The sequence below is a fragment of the Zea mays genome, chromosome 1 (genome assembly GCF_902167145.1).
Source record: "Zea mays cultivar B73 chromosome 1, Zm-B73-REFERENCE-NAM-5.0, whole genome shotgun sequence".
Classification (NCBI taxonomy): Eukaryota; Viridiplantae; Streptophyta; class Magnoliopsida; order Poales; family Poaceae; genus Zea; species Zea mays.
Window position 1 is genome coordinate 65,827,276 of NC_050096.1, and position 24,139 is coordinate 65,851,414.

The 24,139-nt window shown below is 49.7% G+C and overlaps 1 protein-coding gene across 4 annotated transcripts; it reads left to right on the forward strand.

The window, feature by feature from the left end:
* Nucleotides 1-1,779: 1,779 nt before the first annotated feature.
* LOC100282178 (amelogenin precursor like protein) lies at nt 1,780-4,770 on the forward strand. Of its 4 annotated transcripts, none has more exons than NM_001155090.1 (5): nt 1,780-2,195; nt 2,326-2,443; nt 3,040-3,158; nt 3,690-3,817; nt 4,050-4,646. In NM_001155090.1, exons 2-5 carry the CDS (start codon nt 2,373-2,375, stop codon nt 4,542-4,544), a joined length of 813 nt encoding a protein of 270 aa, NP_001148562.1. In that variant the 5' UTR covers nt 1,780-2,195; nt 2,326-2,372; the 3' UTR covers nt 4,545-4,646. The 4 variants fall into 4 exon arrangements, with proteins under 4 accessions (NP_001148562.1, XP_008676027.1, XP_008676033.1 ...); XM_008677805.4 differs by having other exon boundaries at nt 1,800-2,195; nt 2,316-2,443; nt 4,050-4,770; XM_008677811.4 differs by having other exon boundaries at nt 1,943-2,199; nt 2,316-2,443; nt 4,050-4,770.
* Nucleotides 4,771-24,139: the final 19,369 nt, after the last annotated feature.

Here is a 24,139-nt window from a genome sequence, read left to right on the forward strand (position 1 = left end):
GTTACGTAGGGATAAACTCAGGAGGTTCACTATCTTTTAGCTACTTGTTGTTATCGTATCACATGTATTGCTCCACGGCCGAGTATATAAGGCCTAGGGGGCACCCCTTCAGATCGATCGACCCTGTTCTACAGAGCCACCCACAAAAACTCTCTGCGTCCTCTATCCAGAGAATCCTCTTGTAACCACGCTCATATACTCACCAGGACGTAGGGTGTTACGCACTTCTAAGCGGCCCGAACCTGCAAATCTTGTCCATTGTCCCTCGTGCGATCGGCACGAACCATTTTGCTACAGTCGTCGACACCGTCCTACTCCTAAAAGCACCTTGAGGGGCAACCCCGGGTGTGCGGTCGGACCCAAAACACCGACATGTCCAATCTATCCTCTCAGGCCGTATATATACCTGTAAATCCAATGAGAGATGCTTGCAGCAGGACGACTCTATGGAAATGCCAGTTTGGAATATATATGCAATGTACGTAACTACGTACTCATCTTAATGTCGACACTTACTATCCATGGCCCTAAGATATACTCCCTCCGGTGCAGTAAATGTAGTCGTTTAGGACATGATTGTGCATACCAAGGAGTGATTAATTATCATGGAGTTTTCTCTGTTTGCCCTTATTAAATAGGGATATGGGTAACGTGTTTCACACTATCTTTGGATAGATTTTTTTTGTGTCAACTCTCATGTTTCACGCTTCCTTTGGACAGATTTTGATTTGAACTTACCTCTAGATGAGTTTGGCGCGGTTGTAGAGAACCACCGACGAAAAGAGATGACAAAAGATATGAGGAAACAAGTGTACCAAGCGTTGTTGGCTAGAAGCAATAACGGGAGACTCCACAAGAAAGATACCCAAATTGTTGCCAACCAATTTGATCTCCACCTTCGGTCAGTGCAGCGCGTATGGAACAGAGGTAAAATGCAACTTGCAAACTCGGTGCCGGTTGTGGTTGCTAGTCTAAAAAAGGGAAGAGTTGGTCGTAAAGCAATTCCTCTGCTGCTGAGTCCGGCACGAGCTCGAAGGAGTCCAGCGTGAGCTCGAAGGAGTCCGGCGCGACCTCGAAGGAGTCCAGCACGAGCTCGAAGGAGTCCAACGTGGATTCTGAGTCAGACGCGACGGAGTCCAGTGACATCTCGGAGTCCAGCGACATCTCGGAGTCCAGCGAGGACGAGACGTCATCCTTGGCCACGGCGAGCGCAGAGTCGGAGTCCATGGCGAGGCGCGAGCAAGGAAAGCGAATGCGAGACGCGAGCAGAGTCGTGCGGTGTTTGCATGTCAGGCGCGCGGTGTTTGCATGTTTGGCGTGGGCGTTAATGCATCACGTTGGTTTCCTTGCATCGTGCGGTGTTTGCATGCGAGACGGAGTAATAATGCATGGCGTGCGGTGTTAATGCATGGCAACGGGCGACGCAGAAAACGAAGCAACGGGCGACGCAATTACTCAGGGGCAGTGACGTCCAAATTCTAGACCCATGCGTGCTACGATTTCTTTTGTGCACGTTCGGTCACACGCAGAATGACTTCCTTTACTGTACCGGAGGGAGTACATGTGATCTCCGGGCATGTGGTTTATTTTACTCTGGTCTCTGGGACTCTCATGATGATGATCATGTCAGCGGTGCCAACGATTGTGGATCGCGATGACACGACAGCGTAGGAGATGTTGATGGGCTGAGTCGGACGAGACGCCAGCAGGATGGCCCTTGGCGCGAGCCAGATGCCAACAGCCCTGTGGATGTGGGTGGCAGCGTGGAGGCTCGTGGCCGCCACACCCGCTGCAGCGTTACAGGAGGCGCATGCGCCTAGCCGTGGAGGAGCACGCGGCGGCACGCGCCAGGCGGGAGCGCCGGAGGGTGCCGCCCACGCGTCCACGCGTGCCCCTCCCCCAGCCTGCCACCTCCCGCACGCCCTCCTGGCCCGCGCGGGTAGGCCGAGCCCACCGGCGCCCAACGGAACGGCACGAGCCGTTACGTGGCCGCGCCGCGCGCGACCCACCGCCTTCTTCTTTTCTGTTTCTTTTTCTCCCCCTCCAGCCGCCCGTCCTCTCGGTCTCCGACCACGACTGTGCGCCTTCCTAAGTAACCCTAGCTCGGCGCCCTCCCTCCGCGACATCCAAGCCCGGCAATCTCATCGTCGCGCTTGCACCGTTACGCAGTGCGACCTCTGCGTCTTCGAATCCAGGTAGGTAGGTAGACTTGCCTGCTGTTGGTGGCCGGAGGGCCGCTGTTGCCACGCCGCCTCAGGGGAGATGGATGGGCATGGGCTAATTGATTGGTTTATTGGTCCGCTCATGGTTCGTAGGTCTCTGCAGGAAGGTAGAGAGGAGGAGGAGGTTTGTGGCAGGATTTGACCAGCCCAATGGTTCCATCCGAGATGGGGAGCGTCGCCACCGCCGTCAGCACGCCTGCTGCGGACAAGCTGCTCCATGGGTAAGAGGCCTGTTTGGAAACAAGAGCTAATTGCTAGCTATTTAAAAATGACCCCTAGCTCCGTATCCATAGTGTATCCAAACTAACAACTGACTTAACTTTTTTAACTAGTTGTTAGCCAACCTTAGCTAATTTGAGCTAATTTCTAGTCCAATTAGTAACACTAAGTCTCCTCGGACCGGAATGGAACTTTCAAGATTCAATTCCTTTTGGGGTGTCGGTGTTTCCATTGGGTGGTACAGTATGTTGCAGAGTTTTGTCTGCGTGTGTTGTCTTGTGTCCTCCGGTGGACTATAGAGTTAATGGCACTATGCAACAATATTGGTATCCAAGAAGTTAGTTCTCGTAACAAAGTAATGGGATTAGTTTAGGATTAAGCACGGCTTGGATAGAAATGGGCATGAAAACGGCTGCTAAATTTCTGAATTCTGGATTAACTCCTATCAGTTAGGCACTTAGGCTGCTGTATAATTTTATTGCTGTTTCCTGCCAATTTGATTCTTTTCGTGGGAATGAAGTGGACATGAAAGCGGCTGCATGCTTGTGTCGACGACTTCTTGCTGAAAATGGTGTTCTGTCTACCTCGTCTCGTATAGGCCTATCTCTGGCAAGAAGTGCAAGAAACCAGGCCCGAGGAAGATTCATAAGGCTGAGAGGGAGAAGCTTAAACGAGACCACCTAAATGATCTCTTTGTTGAGCTGGGTAATATGCTAGGTGAGCACTTTATTGCGAACCCCATAATTTCAGGTGCCCAATCTGCGAATGGCCTACTCTTCTTTGTTTCAGCGTTGCAATCTTAAGTACCATTGCTTCAGAGTTCATGTTTGTTGTTTCATGTTTAAATGTTATGTATGACATGCCAGTTGTCACATACCACTTTCTGAAATGTAGCTGTTTTACATGTTGCGATTGAGGCCAGGCTCAGGTGTTTTTTTCAGTTCCACCACTGTCAAAACTTTGTTTGGTATAATAGTCTTGTCTTCCCAAGAGAGCATGAGCATGGACCATTGAGAGTATACGAATATGCCTAACATCTTATAATTTATTAGACTTGAATTTTCTTGTTTTTTTAATTGAAACTTGCATTCATGTTTAACCTTGAACCCTGACCATGCACTTTGTGTGTTTTGACTTTTGAACACAACCCTGCACCTGCTCTTTCCTTTGTACTCATAACGCTTTATACTGCTCAAAATTTGCTACGGGGCTTTTTTTTGGCTTATCACATTTAGCATGCCTTTGCAGAAGCAGATAGACAGAACAATGGGAAAGCATGCATACTGACTGACACTACTCGGATACTAAGAGACCTGCTTGTTCAAGTAGACTCTCTTCGAAAGGAACATAGCGACCTACAAAACGAATCTCATTATGTAAGCCTTTTTCTTTTAGTATGTCAACTAAGATTTGGTTTATTGGCAGTTGTGCTGTTGCCCTTTATCTAGCAAACTTTGTTATCTGATTTTATCCAGTGTAAATGCTTTATACAAATGCCTAAACCAACTCATCACTTTGTTGAATATTTGGCTTGTCACGCTACCTTTGTTGCATCTTCCAGCATGGTTCAACAGTTATTTTCATCCAGATTTCCTTTCCGGGAAACAGGTAACAATGGAGAGGGATGAGATGCAGGATGAAAACGGCGTGCTCCGCAAAGAAATTTCAGAGCTTCAAAACGAGTTGACAATGCGGGTTTCAGGCAGTCCAGCAGGTTGGGGCCATGGCACCGCCAGATCAGATCCCCCTCTTCCTCACTCAACCGCAGTGTTCTCGTCGGAGCAGGCGATGCAACCACCCACCATTGCAAGCGTTGTATTCCCGTTGCAGCAGCCACTGGCACCATCAGCAATGACCAAACCACCTCATGCTGCACCACCACTCGAACTGAAGCTCTTTCCAGAAGTGGCATCTGCCGAAGGCCATGAGCCGTGTGAAGACCACAAAGCTCCCAACCATGTGGCACGACCACAGGCAAGGTACCCAACGCAATCAGCCTCATGGCCCGTAAACCTGTTCTCTGGCCTTCCACGAATGGAAGATGAGCAATGCAGTAGCAGCACAAGCGGCAGCAGCAGAGAGGATAACACAGATATAGAATGAGTGGATCAGCTCCTACAATCAAAGAGTCTCTGTTTTGAGTCTAGTGGATGTAAATTTGAATCTCCTTTTTGGATTTCAGAACGATAGATTATACTCTGTTGGAAATAGGACCCCTCCCATTGCAAGTCTTTGTTGGAATCTCTATAAATGCGAATCAATCTTACTGGCACTTTGCATGCCGAAGCTATGGTCTGGGATAATCAATGTTTAGATACAGTTTAGCAAAGCTTGGCCAGTGGCCATCAAAACAGAATGTTGCATAACATCTGATAATTGTCAACTATAGAATAAGGGGATGTTTGGTTTTTAGAGACTAATTTTTAGTCCATTCATTTTAGTCTTTATGTTTGTCAATTTAGAAACTAAAATGGAGGGAATAAAAATTAGTCTCTATAAATCAAACACTTTGAAGTCTTTATGTTTGTCAATTTAGAAACTAAAATTAAGGGACTAAAAATTAGTCTCTAGAAACCAAACACCCCTAAGAGCAACGCTAACGGGTTATATATAAATTCTAGCTAAATATAAAGTTTAGAGAGTAAGAGCAACGCTAACGGGTTATATATAAATTCTAGCTAAATATAAAGTTTAGAGAGGGTTTTTTAAAATAGATAGCTTCCTGAAAGCTTGTATATAAATCCTAGCTAAATATAAACTTTGGAGAGGACTTTTTAAAATAGATAGCTTCCTAAAAGGCATGAGTACCAATAGACTATCTAAATTAAATGTTGACTCGGCTTTTGTGCATGCCTGGTTGCGCATGATGGCAGGAATTTCTACATTGCACACTCCGATTGCTGATTTGGAATTGGAATGCCAGGACTTTGTGAACATGCATGTCATTTTATGATATTTCAAACTGTCTGTAATATTCAAACTAAATTTATGTTGTGCTGATGATTAAAAATATTATACCCACATACAGATAATTGTTCTTGTTCACAACATATCAGTTTCCTGATGATTAACAGTAAATTACAACTTGGAATGACGTGTGATCTGTTTCAAACCCTAGATTGCAGATTGAAACTTGGAGTGCATCTCCAAGCATCTCTAGAATTACAACTTGTGTTTTTGATGGGGCATCTCCAAGCATCTCTAGAATTATTGAAGATATCAAAGATGATGCTAAATTTTGGGGCTTGGCTGGGGCGTCTTTGAGCCTTATGGCCATAGCTCAGTGAATGGGGGAGAGGTCGTCTGGATCCTTTTATGTATGCTTGTTACTTGCCTTCATAAGCTTCATAAGGAGGTGTTATATTTGGCCCATCTTTAGACCTTAAACTTTTGTTTGCTTCTTAATACAATGATATGCAGCTCCTGCGTGTTCGAGAAAAAAAAAAACTTAGTGTCAATTTCAGACTGAAACTTGGAGTGCCAGATTGCAGACTTAAACTTGCAGTGCCAGATTGCAGACTGGACTTGGAGGGCCACGACATTTCAAACCTACAGATAACCTTGGCAAAAATGTAATATTTAAAACATATGTTCACTGCATTTATTTTATGATGGAAGACAAACTCAGGCAAACATTCTAAAATGTTATATCTGGTATAGTTGGAGAGGTGTATCTTGGGGACAACACCTTACTGAAACAACTTGATGCAGCTCATAAGATCAGTATAAACCATATGTCTCCCAAAGTAGTCCAGACATTCGGGCATTCGGGCTCTAGAAAAAGGATGCGGACACAGTTACATTAGGCACATATGCAGAGATACCAGAGCATCCATTCACTTGAACATAAATGTGTGCATACACTATGAGGCTGCTGTCTGCTGACATAAAAACCAACACCTGTTATTCAACAGTTAGCTATGGACTGAAATCATGCAAAATTTCAGAAACCTACAATACATACAAGTGTTGATCATATATTGGTTACTGTAAATATTTTGTTTTGTATGTCTGACAGTAGTTCTGCATTTGTCTTTTTCTATAGTACTCATATATTGGTGGATGTAACACCTCAAAATACTATTTTGGGATTTAGGAAAAATTCACCAAAAAGGTTTCAATTAAGATACCTTTTAAAAATGATTTTATTATCTTTTTAAAAATGGTAAATGGTGATGTTATATTTTAATTATTTTAAAGTTGGATTTGAATCTCAAAAGAGGACAATTTTTTTAAGAAAAGAAAACATAAAGGAACTGGATAAGGATTGGGTTTCGAAACTTTCCCTTGTAATGTGTAAGGATTGGGTCACAAGGGACTAGATCTAGGGGAAAGGACCACATTCTTGGGGGTGGTTCAGAGCCATGTAGCCGCTTAGCCCGGTCATATACCCTACGCTTGCATGCTCCGCTATCCTAAAACAGTTGTTCCAATGTCTAGGGCTTGGCCCCTAGAGACCTAAACCTTATCCTGACCAAGGGATAGGTCTTGAAATCCTGCTCGGCAAGGTCCAGAAGCATAATCCAGAGGATTGAAGGCAATCATAACACCCCATAGGTACGGTTAAGCACCATAACACAGGGTTGTGTGCAGGGACGTCTTTTTAATCCAGGTCACCAGGCGAGGGGGTGGGTCGGAGCTGTCACAAGGAGGGACGGTCCCACCCACTACTCCCCTCACAAGGCGAGGCCCGGTGCTGCCACATATTCTACGCCACGAGACGTGAGCCATCGGGGAAGCCCGACACAATCCTCTAAAATATAGTGCGCCTTTGCATTAACTGCGAATGAGACGTATATTTGCCCGCTCCAGTGGCAAGCGGTGCGCCCGTAGTACGCAGGCCGCACAGTAACTCGCGCGTTACCAAGACAAGACCTCCGACTCTCTACGCGTCGTGGGTTGTCGCCATCATGACTCCCAAAATAGCATGCGAGGCAAAGTGTGACAGACGGAGAAGACAGGACGACGTCGCTAGAGCATCCCTACACACAGTAGCGCTTCAGCCTACGCCACAACCTACTCCTACGCTTTGCCCTGATTAGACGAGTCGAGGGCGCGACAAGCCAGGAGATCTACAAGAAGATCGGGAGAAGACATCTGTTCCCCACGAACCGCGCCAGCATCTAGCAGATGCGCTCGCGCGCACCTAGAAAGGCAAACACTCAACCAGAAAACTAAGAAATGGATTCACACCCGGTGCGTGACGAACCATCGCAGAAAAGGGTCCATCCCTTACACCACATAAACCCCCAAGCAATCCATATGGATTACTCAGGGGCTCGGGGGCTACATCTAGCAGATGCGCTTGCTCGCGTCTAAAAAGACAACCGCTCAAGAAAAGCCTCTGCGCAACTCCAAGGACTTACACAAAGGCTCGAGGCTGCTATCGGGTACTTAGGAACCGGGTGCCTGAAGAGGGCCAAAATGCATCACAAAGACGGTCCACTAAACGACCAGTCCGCCTGCCAAGTGACTCGTCATGGCGGTCCAAAAGGCCTCTCGAAGACGGCCCAACAAGCCGACCAACTCGTCTGTCGAGCAAACCGGCGAGGCAGGATTGCCGACCAACCCGCTCGACCAACCTGCCCGCAGAGCAACTCGGCGAGGCAAGATTGCCGACCAACCCGCTCGCCGAACAACACTATCGAGCAAACCCGACGAGGCGGGGCTGTCGAGCAAACCCGGCGAGGCGGGGCTGCCGAGCAACCCAACAAGACGACACCCGACTCTCTGGCGAGCACGTCTAAAGGAGGGAAGAGTCGACCTAGCACTATCAAGCCACGACAGCGCGATGAGACGGATCATCACGAGGCCATGACGAAACCGTGGGAACAGTACCGAAGGGCCTCTGTCAAGCATGACGTCGGATACGTTCTGGAGAGTATCCCCGCTGACCGGTGGGACCTGTCAACTCCAGCCACGGGGACCTCAGCATCGGGGTCTCTACAGTGACCCATACACCAGAAGGGATGCGACAATACGTCGTACCAGGCATACGCCTACGCATGATGGAAGGTGACGAAGAGGGAATGACGGAAGATGAAACTGTACTGAAGACGTCCCTAAACCTCACCACGAGCCGACTCGGCAGGACCCACCAAGCAGCACTACGTTTGTTTTAGAATAGCTACAGGAGCTCGTATGTTGAACGAATAAGACACGGCGCCATACCAGGGGTACGATAGCGCACGACCTAGCAGACGAGACCATAAGGGCTACGCCGCCAGAAATAGGAGGCCGGACTCCACCCGGCAGAATACAAGTTCTCATTATAAAGTCTAGCCTTGGGCTATAGAAGGGCAAGACAACCCCATCTTCACGACATCGACAAAACTACACACAAGCACTCAATTGTAACACACTCCGAGCAATACTACACTGAATTAGGCCTCCGGCCTGAACCAGTATAACCTCGGTCTCAAATCCACCTTCGAGCCCCCCACACCATTTGGAGTGAGACTGCGCTAATACCCGTGCCGAGCAAATCTTATTGTCCCCTGTTTTTTTAATCCACGACAACTTGGATGACAAGCGTTTCAGATTCTCAAGTGAATCACTAGAATCCCTAGCAAACGTTTTTTTCCCCGGTGAAACGATTCTCCGTAAAACTTAGAAACGTTTCTCAATCTTGAAGGAATGAGAATCACCCATATAGGTGTTTCCTACCGATTTTAATTGATTTTAACAAAAATGTGAAGGATATCCAAACGGTTTCACCAATTCTTTGCTAAGTGATTTTATTTTAACTTAAAAAATCTAGATTGAATCTAGATCCGAAATATCTCCATTAAATATATACGGCTCTCGTAAACAATACAACCACATCGAAGCCCCATGAGGATAACCAGAACAAAATGGCCCAGAGTTTGGCCCATATGGGTTATGGTTAGGCTGTCTCCATAACGTCCTCTAAATTCTATTCTCTAAAAAAATATTTTTTATCCTTTACAGAACCCTTTAAAAAATTTCGTTCTCTATATCTTCGCTGTGGGGGATAGATATCCCCTGGGTCCACTAAAGAAGTAAAAGGCCTCACGAAAGGCCCAAGGGCCCAATAATTCGTAAGGTCATTCTTTCGTGGGCCTAGGGAAAGACAACCAACAAAGAAGACGTGAGACTGATTAGTGCAAACACAGGCGGCCCGCAACGTCGAACGAATGAATCACAACAGAGACCCGACTTTCCCGCGCTGAAGCCCCCATGCAACAGAGCCATGCGAGGATAAGTCGGCGAAGGTTACGTAAGGATAAACTCAAGAGGTTCACTATCTTTTAGCTACTTGTTGTTATCATATCACATGTACTGCTCCACGGCCGAGTATATAAGGCCTAGGGGGCACCCCTTCAGATCGATCAACCCTGTTCTACTTAGCCACCCACAAAAACTCTATGCGCCCTCTATCCAGAGAATCCTCTTGTAACCACGCTCATATACTCACCAGGACGTAGGGTGTTACGCACTTCTAAGCGGCCCGAACCTGCAAATCTTGTCCATTGTCCCTCGTGCGATCGGCACGAACCATTTTGCTACAGTCGTCGACACCGTCCTACTCCTAAAAACACCTTGAGGGGCAACCCCGGGTGTGCGGTCGGACCCAAAACACCGACAGCTGGCGCGCCAGGTAGGGGGTGTGTCGACGATCCAAGCTAGCTCAATGGCCGTCACCTTCCACAGCAAGATCACCATGCGTCCCGGATCCATATTCTGCTTCGGGACAATCTCATCCGTGGCGGACGAAGAAGGAATTCTACACCGCCTCGCGGATCTGCCGGAACAGAAGTCTCCTCCAACAAACTCCGAAAATGCTGGAAAGACGCTACCTCCGGCTCTTCGGAACAAGATCGTCTCCGGGGAGGCTGGAGCTAGAAGCTCGCTGACCCGGAAGACTCCGCTGTCTACTTCCCCGACGAAAGAATGGACACAGGTCATGAGAAGGAAGGAGATCAGGGAGAGGCCAGTCGTTCTTCCCGTTCCTCCGACCTCAAAGGAGAACGGAAAGAAAGTCGTCGCGGCAGCAATACCGTTCTACCCCGACGTCCTCTTCATCGGGAGGGCAGAGTCGCCCGCCGTCTCCGACGATGAACCGACCGCGCCTGGAGAGGAACCGCCTCAGCGAGAATCCCGCCGACGAAGGAATCGACGCAGGAACGTTCGACGACATCACGCAGCTGGAGAACGGGATCCGGAGCAGCCTGTCTCGCGAGACGAGGTCTCAGAGATAGGAGAAACTCCGGAAGAACGCGTCTTCAGGGAACGAAGGAACTCCCGACGTCGTGACCGCCGTCGGACTCAGGAGCAAGCCGAGCAAGATGCAAGGCAACGACGCGAGAATCCGCTCTTCGGGCGCAACTTGAACCCCGACTTCGCCCGAGCTATGAACACACCGAGCGAAGTCGGAGGCGTTCTAGCCCGGATAGCTGACGGACTTCCTCGGACTCCCGACGCCGAGGGATACCGGCGCCTGTTCACCCAGGCAGCCAACCATCTTCTACCGCTCGCTCACCCGCCGAACGATTTGCGACACGCCATCAACAGTCGCCGAGACGCGCGAAGCTCTATCAATGCTTCGCGCGAACGGCGGCACGAGAACGAAATTCGCCGTCGGGAGGAGTATGATCGAGATCATGGCTTCCCGACTCAAAGCCAGGCCACCCGAACTGAGTCGGCGACAGCTTCAACTGGTGGAACCACCCGGGGACGGTCGAGGAACCACCACCGCCACTCCCCTCCCCGGGACAGACGACATCCTCGACGACAGGAGGACACGTGCGGAGTATCCGCCCTTACTCCGCGCCTTAGGGCCATCCAATGGCCTCCCAACTTCAAGGTATCCAATGTCGACAAATATGAACCTAAGCAGGATCCAGGGGGCTGGTTAGCCGTCTACACCACCGCTGCTCGGGCTGCCGGGGCATCCGAAGACGTCATGACTGCGTATCTGCCCATCGTCCTCGGGCAAGACGCGCTGCAGTGGCTACGACATCTACCCCGACACTGCATCGACGACTGTGGAGACTTCAGTCGACGTTTCACCGCCAACTTCCAATCTCTCTCCGACAAGCCAGCGCAACCATGGGACCTCAAATCCATCAAGCGCCGGGGGGATGAGACTCTCCGGTCATACCTTAAAAGGTTCCAGACCATGAGAAACCGCATCCCCGAGGTCACGGAGGCGGCCGTGATCGAGGACTTCTACAGAGGATCTAACGACTCGGCTTTCGTCCGAGCCATACTGCAAAAGGCGCCGACTACCTCCGAGGAGCTGTTCCGGGAAGCCGACCTCTACATCACCGCTGATGAGCGGGCCCAGGACCTCATCGGAGGAGCAAAGCCCGCACCGGCAGCACCACGACGCGACGCGAACCAGCCACCCGACAAGCGCTGGGAGAAGAGGCCTCGCAAAGAGGTACACGCCGCCGGACCACCCGCCTCTCGCGCCCGAGGAGGACCTCGTGGAGGCGAACGCACGCTGGACGACATCCTCGACGCCCAATGCCCGTACCACAAGGACATGCGACACACTCTCCGCAACTGCCGGGATTTCAAGCACTCCGTCGGGCATGGCCGACCCTTTCAACCTCTACCGCCTCCTCCGCCGAGGGGAGGACCAGATGAACCACGACAGCCTCATCAGCTGGAGGAGGGGGGAGGAGGAGCTTTCCCGCGCGTTGACAGGGAGGTCAACGTCATCTTCGGCGGGCATGGGTCGCAAGAGAACAAGAGACAACAAAAGCTCAACGACCGCCAGATACTGGTGGCGACCACCGGCCCTCCCGCCCCGTACCGGTGGTCGGAGCACCCAATCACGTTCACTCGGGAGGATCAATGGCTCAACTTCGACCACCCGGGCAAATACCCGCTCCTCGTCGATCCGGTGATCCGAGAGAGCCGGGTGAAGAAGGTGCTAGTGGACGGGGGGAGCAGCATCAACGTCACCTTCCCCCGTACGCTCCAAGGCTTGGGAGTTCACCTCAAAGAGCTCCACGAGTCGGACACTCCTTTCTTCGGCATCGTGCCGACGGAAGGGGAATACCCGCTGGGCCACATCTACATGCCGGTCACCTTCGGGACTCCGGATAACTACAGAACCGAGTTCCTGAGGTTCGAGGTGGCGAACTTCGACTGCGGGTACAACGCCATCATCAGGAGGCCGGGGCTGGCCAAATTCATGGCCATCCCACACTATACATACATGATACTGAAGATGCCGGGACCGCAAGGAATCATAACTGTACGCGCCGATTTCCAAGGCGCCGCAGAATGTTTCCGAGTGGCCATCCAAGCAGCCCTCACCACCAAGACGTCGGTGGTTCCTTCTACACCGGCGAACTCTAAGCCTGAGGAAGACCTCGCCGTGCCGGCGAACGAAGCTCAGGCCGCGACCTCTATGCGGCCGACTGAAGAAACCAAGCGGATCAACCTGGGGTTCGCTGATGAGCGCAAGACGGCCATCATCAGCTCCAGTTTGAGCGACAAATAGGAAAGCGCGCTCGTCCAGTTCCTGCAAGATAACCGAGACGTATTCGCATGGCAACCTGCGGATATGCCGGGAGTCCCAAGAGAACTGGCCGAGCACAAATTGAAGGTCTATCCCCAGGCGAGGCCGATCCGGCAAAAGCTGCGTCGTTTCACGCCCGACAAGAGAGAGGCCATTCGTGCCGAGTTAGCTCGCTTGGTCGCGGCCGGATTTATTAGAGAAGTATTACACCCCGAGTGGTTAGCCAACCCTGTTCTTGTACTCAAAAAGAATAAAGTGGATTGGCGCATGTGCGTCGACTATACTGATCTCAACAAACACTGTCCGAAGGATCCCTTCGGGCTCCCGAGGATAGATCAGGTGGTGGATTCCACCGCTGGATGTTCGATGCTGTCTTTCTTAGATTGCTATTCTGGGTATCATCAGATTAGTTTGGCAAAAGAAGACGAGGAAAAAACGGCGTTCATCACCCCGTTTGGTGCTTTCTGTTATACCTCCATGCCGTTCGGCCTCAAAAACGCTGGAGCGACTTATCAGAGAGCTATTCAAACATGCTTAGCCGATCACTGGGGCAAGCGTGTGGAGGCTTACGTAGACGACGTGGTGATTAAAACGGAGAATCCGGAAAACTTCATCGAAGACTTACAGCTGGTTTTCAACAGCCTGAGAAGATATAGATGGAAGCTCAATCCTGAGAAATGCGTCTTCGGGGTACCAGCAGGAAAGTTACTCGGATTTATTGTCAGCCACCGGGGAATTGAAGCTAATCCAGATAAGATTGAAGCTATCATGAAGATGGAAGCTCCTCGATCGCAAAAGAAGGTTCAGCGACTCACTGGATGTATGGCAGCCCTGAGCAGATTCATATCCAGGCTGGGAGAAAAAGGTCTGCCATTCTATAAACTGCTGAAGAAGGTGGATAAGTTTCAATGGACTTTAGAGGCACAAGAAGCTCTAGACGCACTGAAGAAATTCCTGACAACACCGCCAGTATTGAAACCGCCCCGGCGAGCTACGCCGACTCAGCCGGCTGAAGATCTGCTGTTATATATCTCTTGCACGACTCACGTGGTAAGCACTGCGTTGGTAGTCGAGCGAGTGGAAGAAGGGCATGCCTACCCGGTACAACATCCTGTCTACTTCATCAGTGAGGTTCTAGGCCCATCGAAGAAAAAGTATCCTCAAGTTCAGAAGCTATTATATGCAGTACTTCTGACTGCCCGCAAGCTGCGCCACTACTTTGACGACCACAAAGTCATAGTAGTTACTGGTTTTCCAATAGGGGACATTCTTCACAACAAGGAAGCCATTGGCCGAATAGCCAAGTGGGCTTGCGAGTTGGGATCCCATGATATCGAGTTCCGACCTCGCACTGCCATCAAAACTCAAGCACTGGTCGATTTCGTATCAGAGTGGACAGAACAGCAAGTGCCGGATAATCCAGAAACCGCAGAAGTATGGCGAATGTATTTTGATGGCTCGCTGAAGCTGCAGGGAGCAGGAGCAGGAATTCTCTTCACTGCACCTGGAGGCGAACACCTCAAGTATGCTCTCCAATTGCTATTCCCGGCCTCTAACAACGCAGCCGAGTATGAAGCTTTGATACACGGACTAAACATCGCTATATCACTGGGTGTCAAGAGACTGATGGTGTACGGAGATTCTCTGGTAGTCATCAGTCAGATAAACAAGGAATGAGATTGTTCAAGTGATTCAATGGGAAGATACTGCGCCGCCGTCCGAAAGCTAGAAGATAAATTCGAAGGTCTGGAGTTTCATCATATAGAAAGAGATCGGAACACGGCGGCTGATGTACTGTCCAAGCTTGGATCCGGTCGGACTCAAGTCCCGCCCGGGGTCTTTGTGCAAGAAATTCTCCAGCCGAGCATCTCGACGGATCAAATAGAAGAGTGCATTATCATAGATCAACCCGAGTCAGACTCTGATGACTGGAGGCAACCGATTATTAAGTATATAAAGAATGAAGAAGAGCCAGATGACAAGAACTCGGCAGAGCGCATTGCCAGACAATCAGCTCACTATACACTCATTGGGGAGGTATTATACAGGAGGGGCGCGTCAGGCGTCCTCATGAAGTGCGTTCTCCCGTCCACCGGGAAGCAACTTCTGGAGGAAATCCATGCAGGGCAGTGTGGAGTACACGCAGCATCCAGAACATTAGTCGGGAAGGTTTTCAGGTCAGGATTCTATTGGCCGACGGCGAAGAATGACGCAGCCGAGTTAGTTCAGAGATGCGAAGCTTGCCAATACCTGTCAAAGCAACAACACATGCCAGCACAGCAGCTACAAACCATACCAGTAACTTGGCCTTTCGCATGCTGGGGATTGGATATGATTGGACCTTTCAAGAAAGCTCAAGGAGGATACACCCATGTATTGGTGGCAATTGACAAATTCACTAAATGGATAGAGTTCCAGCCCATTGCCTCTTTAACCTCTGCTAAAGCCGTGGAATTCATACAAAGCATAATATTCAGATTTGGGATACCAAACAGTATCATCACTGACTTGGGATCCAACTTCACCAGTTCAGAATTCTTTGACTTCTGCGAGCAAAAAAGCATTCAGATCAAGTATGCATCTGTAGCCCATCCAAGAGCCAACGGGCAGGTTGAGCGAGCCAACGGAATGATATTGGAGGCACTTAGAAAAAGGGTCTTTGATAAAAATGAAAAATTCGCAGGAAAATGGATAAGAGAATTGCCTTATGTTGTTTGGAGCTTGAGAACCCAACCTAGCCGGGCCCTGCATGGAAACACTCCTTTCTTCATGGTCTATGGGTCGGAGGCAGTGCTACCTGCTGATCTCAAGTTTGGGGCGCCAAGATTGATCTTCGAAAGCATAGCAGAAGCCGAAGCCACTAGGCTGGAGGATATTGACGTACTTGAGGAAGAACGACTGAACGCAGTGATTCAATCAGCACGATACCAGCAGACTCTAAGGCGCTACCACGACAAAGCTGTACGGCAACGTTTCTTTTCGATGGGAGACCTCGTCCTCCGCCGAATTCTAACGGGGGAGGGACGGCACAAGTTATCACCCTTATGGGAAGGACCTTTCATAGTAGCAGAAGTCACTCGTCCCGGATCATATCGCCTCACCCAAATGGATGGCACGGAAGTTGGGAACTCCTGGAACATAGAGCACCTCCGAAAGTTTTACCCCTAGCTGTATTTCAAAACAGTCGGAGCGACCATGTATTCTGTATAATGGAAATACGTCATCAATAAAGAGAGATTTCAAAGATACTTGGCTCATTTATGATTGACTTGCATTCTTACTTAACTCGGGGTGACCACTATGCCCTACAAACGGAGCAATCGACTTAAGTCGGCAACGACTTAAGGCGGTGCAACATGCTCACGCTTATTTAACTCGGGGTGACCACTATGCCCTACAAACGGAGCAATCGACTTAAGTCGGCAGCGACTTAAGGCGGTGCAACATGCTCACGCTTACTTAACTCGGGGTGACCACTATGCCCTACAAACGGAGCAATCGACTTAAGTCGGCAACGACTTAAGGCGGTGCAACATGCTCACGCTTACTTAACTCGGGGTGACCACTATGCCCTACAAACGGAGCAATCGACTTAAGTCGGCAACGACTTAAGGCGGTGCAACATGCTCACGCTTGCTTTACCTAGGGTGACCACTATACCCTACTAACGGAAGTTACCGGCTAAAAGTCATTGACGGCTTAAACCAGTATAGCATACTCGCGCTTATGCAGTTCAAGGGATGATCTCCATATCCCACAAACAAACTTCATAATCATCGTGCAGCGTTACCACAAACTTACAAACTAATAAATTCTGATACAATAAGGGAGTAATCACATCATTCGAATGATAAGCCGATAACCTCTAACGAGTACTTGATCATGCTAACTGCGCGCTCAGAACACGCGAACTGTTTCTTTATTTTCCAATGTCTCTCTCAGGAACGACTGACGAAGAAGGGCGATTCGAGGAATCAGGGGCAGCATTCACATCGGCTCTTATATCTTCAGGGACAACCACGCCGGGTCTTCTCATCAAGATTCGTCCCGCCCGAATGGCCTTGTCCAGGGCCTTATCGCGCTGAGCTTTGAAAGTGACAGCAGCTTCTTCAGCAACTTTAACAGCCTGCTGAGCAGTTTCTAACTCCTGAGCAATGGATTTCTTAGAAGCTCGGAGTCCCTTGATGGTGGCATCCTTTGCCGATAGCAACTGTGTAAGGCGGGCCACTTCATCCGAGGATTCTTGCAGTTGACGGCGCTGGTTGTCAAGCTCCTCCATCGTAAAACGGTGGCTCCTCTCCAAGATGGTCAGCGAGTTGCTGGAATCTCGGTACAATCTGTCCAAGTTGTCGCGAGAAGCAGCAAGGATGCGTTTTTCTTCCTACAAGCAAAAATCAACTCATTCAGAATCCAAGAGCATGATAAGGCGAAGCACGGGTTCGTAAGCTACCTTCTCAGAGTCAAGCTGAGCATGAAGAGAAGAACTCAGAGCGTTGGCATCATCCAAAGCTGCAGAGACCTGACTCAACTCGATCTGACTTTGAGAATACTTCTCCTCGAAGTCAGCGCATCGTCGAGCCATTTCAGCTTGATCTTGGGAATGTTTTTCTTCAAGAACTGTGATCTGCCGAGTCATCCCTATCAAGAGGTATTCAAACAAAATGAGGTCAGAAGGTAAAACAACCCACGGGCAAGAACAAAGAAGAAGAAGAAAGGACACTAACCAGCATTAGTGGCCTCCAACTCAGATACACGACCCCGAAGCAACACCGGATTCCAACGCTCAAGAGATGAAGCCACCTCCGGGATGGAAGCACCCTGTGACTTCAGCTGGCCGACCATTCCATCCACCAAAGCCTGATAAGAAGAGCGGATGAACATAATGGCAACAATTCATGCAACATAAAGATCAAACTAAAGCACAGCACAGCACCTGGAGGTTGGAAAAAAGCGAAGGGATCCCCAAGTCAGGAGAAATCAGCTGACGACCAGGTGCCAGACCACCACTCGAAGCAGCTTGCAGCAGACCAGCAGGAACGAGCTCAGTACATTCAGCAGAGCTTAACGCCAGACCAGTGGGGATGCTGCCCTCCAAAGCGACCCCCCGATCCGGAGTTTGAGCCACCATCATGCCGCCAGAGTGTGGAGGTGAACCCACATGAACATCCATGGAAGTGCAGGAGGGAGACCTCGCTCGGACACCCTCGGGGGCTGGGTCAAGGTTGGCACTGCCCACTCGAGCCGGGTCACCCCCGGCAACACCCTCGGGGGCTGGGTAGTGGCCTACACTCCTCACCTGAGCTGAGTCCTCCCCGGCGACACCCTCGGGGGCTGGGCACATGTCAGCGCTATTCAAGGGATCCAAGCTCTCTGCCGTGACCACCTCTAAGGTTGACGGGCCTTCAGCTACTTCCATAGGATCAGGACGATCCAAGTCATCATCCCGACCCTCGAGATCGTGCTCTAAGGTCGACGAGGCACGAGACGACCTCAACCCAGCATCTGGCACGGCTGCACAAGTTTCTGTTGCATCAACGTCTGCAGGTTCCAACAACAAGTTCTCAGGGACCATATCTTCTAGAGCTTGATCAAAATTGGCCATGGACAGTTCTTGCAGACCAATAAGAGCAGACAAGCAACAGCGCAAGCAGCATCCTCATTGGGGTCAGCAGCAGGCGGAGCACACCCATTGGGATCAATGTCAGCAAGGCCCGTTGCAGTCATTTCTTCGGCAGCAGGGGCCAGGGTACTGGCATCCTCGTCAAAGCTGGACACTCGCCGGAGGCGTCTTCTTTTCTTCTTCTGCTCATCAGCAGAAGGCTCGGGCTGACTGGTTCGGCTAGGACGCCTCGGGCGAGTACTGACAGGTTTCGAGACATCCAAGGTCGCATCAACCTCTGGAAGGGACACCACTGCCAATGTGCCATCAGGAGCAGCATCTGATGAATCCTCAGCTAGCAGATCGAGCATGTCGTTTATGTCTGCATCACTAGGGTTCAGGGGCACTTCAAAATAAATCTGTCGTTCATCATCAGGTATCTCCCCGAGCGAAGCAACTAAGGAACGGACCTCTTCAGCAGAGGGTCGCGCTCTAAGACCCAAATTGCTATCTGTCACGGGCGGATTGGACACAAAAAGAGTGAAGGCTTGGGAAGAAGGTAGGTTCCAAGCCGAGTATGCCACTGGAGCACCAACGTTTGAAACCTTACCCCTGAGGATCATTTCGAGTCGGCTTACCAAATCAACAGAAGGAATTCTCCTATTGGTAACTCGGGTTGAGTCGGCCAGCCCTCGGTAAAGATATGCCGGATAGGCCCTGTCTTTCAGCGGCTGAATGTTTTTGAAAACAAAATCTGTGACCACAGCTTCGGCAGTCAGACCTCTCTCTTTCAGTAATCCAACTTCAGTAAGCAACACGCCCGCCTCGGCTACTTCTTGGTCCGTGGGAGATTCAGTCCAACTCGGAGTACGAACGTCTGCCTGTCTCCCTGAGCGGGAAGGGAGAGAATTTCCATAGTTATCCATTATAAACCACTCCAGACGCCAACCTTTAATGCTGTCTTTGAGGGGTATCTCGAGATACTCGGTCTTCCGCCCACGGCGCATCTCCAAACTGGCGCCTCCGACCAGCTGATGTTGTCCCCCGGCCATCCCAGGACGGCAGTGATATAGATACTTCCATAAGCCAAAATGCGGCAGCACGCCAAGATAAGCTTCGCAAAGGTGAACGAAAATAGAGATTTGGAGAATGGAGTTAGGGTTCAAGTGAGTCAGGTTGATGCGATAAAAATCAAGGATGCCACGGAAAAAAAGGAGATATGGGAAGGCCGAGGCCGCGAAGAAGGAAAGGAGTGTAAACCACTGACTCGTGGGTATCTTCAGTTGGGACAGTAGTCCCGTGGCAAGCCCGCCAAGAACAGAGTTCCCGTGGAGGGAGAACCCCGACGGAGACAAGGCGGAGAAGCTCAGCTTCAGAAATTACAGACATATGGTTACCTGCGAAGGGTAACTGACTGTTGGGGTCGATGGCGGGGATCACTGCGGCAGACGAGTTCGCAGTCTTCCTCTTGGGCGCCATCTTACTTCTTGCTGGCGAAACAGAGTAGGAGGCGAGTGGCAGAGAAGATTCAGATGCGGAAATGCAAGAACTAGGGCACGGAAAGCAAAGGCGGCTAAAAGCGCGACTCTTAAGGGATATTCTTGAGCCAGATACCTTTTTAAAAAAGTGCCCAGTCATCACCCGGCGGTCATTTCCGAAATCCCAGCATGCCACGTGGATATCCAACAGTTATTTCTAAGAAAGTCGACGTGCCACCTCATCACTCGGTTTTTTTCCTCAAAGTAACTTGTGAAGCTGGCTATCACTCGGCGTTGCCTCTAAAACGCCGACCACGTGTTCAATCGCTCGGCATTACTTCTAAAGTGCCGACGCTGACTTTCAATCACTCGGCGTTGCCTCTAAAACGCCCGACACGTGTTCAATCGCTCGGCATTACTTCTAAAATGCCGACGCTGACTTTCAATAGCTCGGCGTTGACTCTAAAACGCCGATCACGTGTTCAATCGCTCGGCGTTACTTCCAAAATGCCGACGCTGACTTTCAATCACTCGGCGCTGCCTCTAAAACGCCGACCACGTGTTCAATCGCTCGGCGTTGCCTCTAAAATGCCGACGCCGACCTTCAATCACTCGGCGCTGCCTCTAAAACGCCGACCACGTGTTCAATCGCTCGGCGTTGCCTCTAAAATGCCGACGCCGACCTTCAATCACTCGGCGCTGCCTCTAAAACGCCGACCACGTGTTCAATCGCTCGGCGTTGCCTCTAAAATGCCGACGCCGACCTTCAATCACTCGGCATGTCCTCTAATACGCCGACCACGTGTTCAGTCGCTCGGCATTACTTCTAAAATGCCGACGCCAACATTCAATCACTCGGCATTATTTCTAAAATGCCGACCCCGTATTTTGTCGCTTGGCATTACTTCTAAAATGCCGATGCCGACCTTCTATCATTCGGCATTGCCTCTAAAACGCTGGTCTTGTGTTCGATTGCTCAGTGTTACTTCTAAAACGCTGATGTCAATCTTCACATTGCTCGGTGTTGTCTCTACTCTATCAAAAGAATCAGTTCAACATTCAGCAAAAGCAATGACAAGTCATCAAAAAGAGGGGATAAACGACAGTCTTCATTAAAGGGAAGTTAACGAGTTTACAAACCAACTCTTCACGAGTTGGTACTTCCCTAATTCTACTCTACATTACTACTACTACTAAACTACAATATACTACTCTACATTACTACTACTACTAAATTACACTAATTACTACTACATTATTCTAGCTATACTAAACTATACTAACATCTAAGAAGACCAGTGGCGTCTAGCCACTGGCCCTGCCCCTGCCGCCGCCGCCGCCCTTGGTGCTGCCCCTGCTGCTGCCCTTGGTGCTGCCCCTGCTGCTGCCCTTGGTGCTGCCCCTGCTGCTGTCGCCCTTGGTGCTGCCCCTGCTGCCGTCACCGCCGCCACTGCCGCTGCCGTCACCGCCGTCGTCGTCGTCGTCGTCGTCGTCGTCGTCGTCTTCACCCTCGTCGCCGCCGTCCGAGTCCTCCTCATCCGAGGAGTACTCCGACTCATCCGAGCCTTCGAGCCCGGAGCGCTCGACGGCCCGGATGTAGGACCAGACCTCCGCGGCTATCCCCTGGGAGTCGTCCGAGTCATCGGACGACACCGGGGGAGAGACGGGAGCCGGAGACCCCTCGGACTCGGAGGAGAACTCCTCCTCCGAGTATTCCGAGTCACCGAAATCCTCAGATGGAGGAGTCGGCTCGCGCTTGCGCTTGTTGTTCTTGCACATGGTGGAAGCAGATAGAGGGGAAGAAAAGAAGGCAGTAAGGAGCAGCGAAGAGATGTGAAGAAACCAGAGAAGCAAAGGGGTTATTTATAGCAGGGAAAGGCAACCGCTCACTTCTAACCGCGGTCACTGAACAGTCGCAAGGCATTCAATAAGCACTTCCACCCATCTGAAGACACGTCAGACGGCGGACGCCGTTTCATGCAACACTACACCCATTGGGACTACAGTCAACAGCGCAAAGGATATGATTACACTAGCCGTCCCATCGCATTACTACTCAGAGGCAACCGGCTAAAACACTCAGCGTACCAAGCCGTCCCTTGCCCACACCCATTGGGGGGGGACGCCCAGGAATTATCAGTATAATTTTCAAACGGTCACATCCGTGCAGGGCATGCAGTGAATACCTCAAGACAAAAATGAGATATCAGTAAGGATCAGAGGAAATCCAAATATAACCAGCAAAGTACAAGATATGGCCGACAGAAGCGACGTGAAGACTAGACAGAGAACGTCCGTCAAACGTCCAGTCAATCGCAGAAGCAAATAAATTGCACTACCTAGCAAGATATGGATGGATTGCAAACTCGGCTGCTAAAGACAAAATATACGCTGATCTTGGCAGCAAAATATTGATGACATAATGCTGACCTCCAAAGCATAATGCAAAATAGCCTCATGCCAGTTTCCGCAAGTGAAAGGAAGACCTTCGAATGGATTATCCTTAAAAAATCCATTTGAAGGTCGGGGGCTACACCCATTGGGTGCACCTCCGGTGCACCCCATGGAATATTATTCTAAACCGGTATAGCGCCGACTTCTAAGGCGTAGAGCAAGATTGAAAAGACTAATCCTCAACCGAGATGCAGGAGCGCGAATGGAGATAACCTTTGGAAGAAGACCTTCGAGTAGATTATCTTCTAAAATCTACTCAAAGGTCGGGGGCTACACCCATTGGGTGCACCTCCGGTGCACCCAATGAATTCCGGAGTCTTACAATCCAAAATGCCGACCTCTAAGGCACAAGCACAAAGCCAAACTTTGGTTGGACGAGTGATCAGAGCCAGAGAAGACAGCAGGGAATCATTTTTTGGACCTTGGATCTTTGAGTTGATTACCTCTAAATCAACCCAAAGATCGGGGGCTTGTGGGGGATAGATATCCCCTGGGTCCACTAAAGAAGTAAAAGGCCTCACGAAAGGCCCAAGGGCCCAATAATTCGTAAGGTCATTCTTTCGTGGGCCTAGGGAAAGACAACCAACAAAGAAGACGTGAGACTGATTAGTGCAAACACAGGCGGCCCGCAACGTCGAACGAATGAATCACAACAGAGACCCGACTTTCCCGCGCTGAAGCCCCCATGCAACAGAGCCATGCGAGGATAAGTCGGCGAAGGTTACGTAAGGATAAACTCAAGAGGTTCACTATCTTTTAGCTACTTGTTGTTATCATATCACATGTACTGCTCCACGGCCGAGTATATAAGGCCTAGGGGGCACCCCTTCAGATCGATCAACCCTGTTCTACTTAGCCACCCACAAAAACTCTCTGCGCCCTCTATCCAGAGAATCCTCTTGTAACCACGCTCATATACTCACCAGGACGTAGGGTGTTACGCACTTCTAAGCGGCCCGAACCTGCAAATCTTGTCCATTGTCCCTCGTGCGATCGACACGAACCATTTTGCTACAGTCGTCGACACCGTCCTACTCCTAAAAACACCTTGAGGGGCAACCCCGGGTGTGCGGTCGGACCCAAAACACCGACATTCGCCAACTCCAACAATGTCCTCTAAATTCGGTACTCTATATCTACAGTGATAACAAAATTTATATACTTATTTTTTAATAATCATTTTTTATATTAATACAATTTGAACTTATGTACGTAATGGAAAAATGAAATTATTTATTTCTAGAAATTTTATAAAAATGAATTAGGAACTAATTATAATAATTACATTTTGCAATCGATATTACTAATCGTTTTTTTCATAACGAAAAAATTACCGTCTACTACATGTCTATATACGTATTGGATATAAACTGATAATACTAATCTAATAATCCTAGTTAGCAAAATTGCTGCTACTATTAGGTTCACACAAAAAAAAAAGAATAGATTTAATCGGCGTCTTAGCGAAGATAGCTGAGCAGACGAACAACTACATTGAAGAGCGGCCCCAGGCTGAGCAGACGAATAACGTGCGTAAGGAGACTCTCTACGCTTAGCGTTCGTCGTACACACTCTATATTTTATCGATCCTTTTACATTACCTTGTTGAAGACGATAGAGAACGTTTCATACTCTAATGGTGTGTTTGGTTTGTGGAGTCACTCTATGC

Excerpts from the sequence above, each read along its gene's own strand:
- LOC100282178 (NM_001155090.1), top strand. The coding sequence starts at position 2,373 with ATGGTTCCATCCGAGATGGGGAGCGTCGCCACCGCCGTCAGCACGCCT. Across the intron at positions 2,444-3,039 it reads GCGGACAAGCTGCTCCATGG|GCCTATCTCTGGCAAGAAGT; the intron begins GTAAGAGGCCTG and ends CGTCTCGTATAG. Across the intron at positions 3,159-3,689 it reads TGAGCTGGGTAATATGCTAG|AAGCAGATAGACAGAACAAT; the intron begins GTGAGCACTTTA and ends ATGCCTTTGCAG.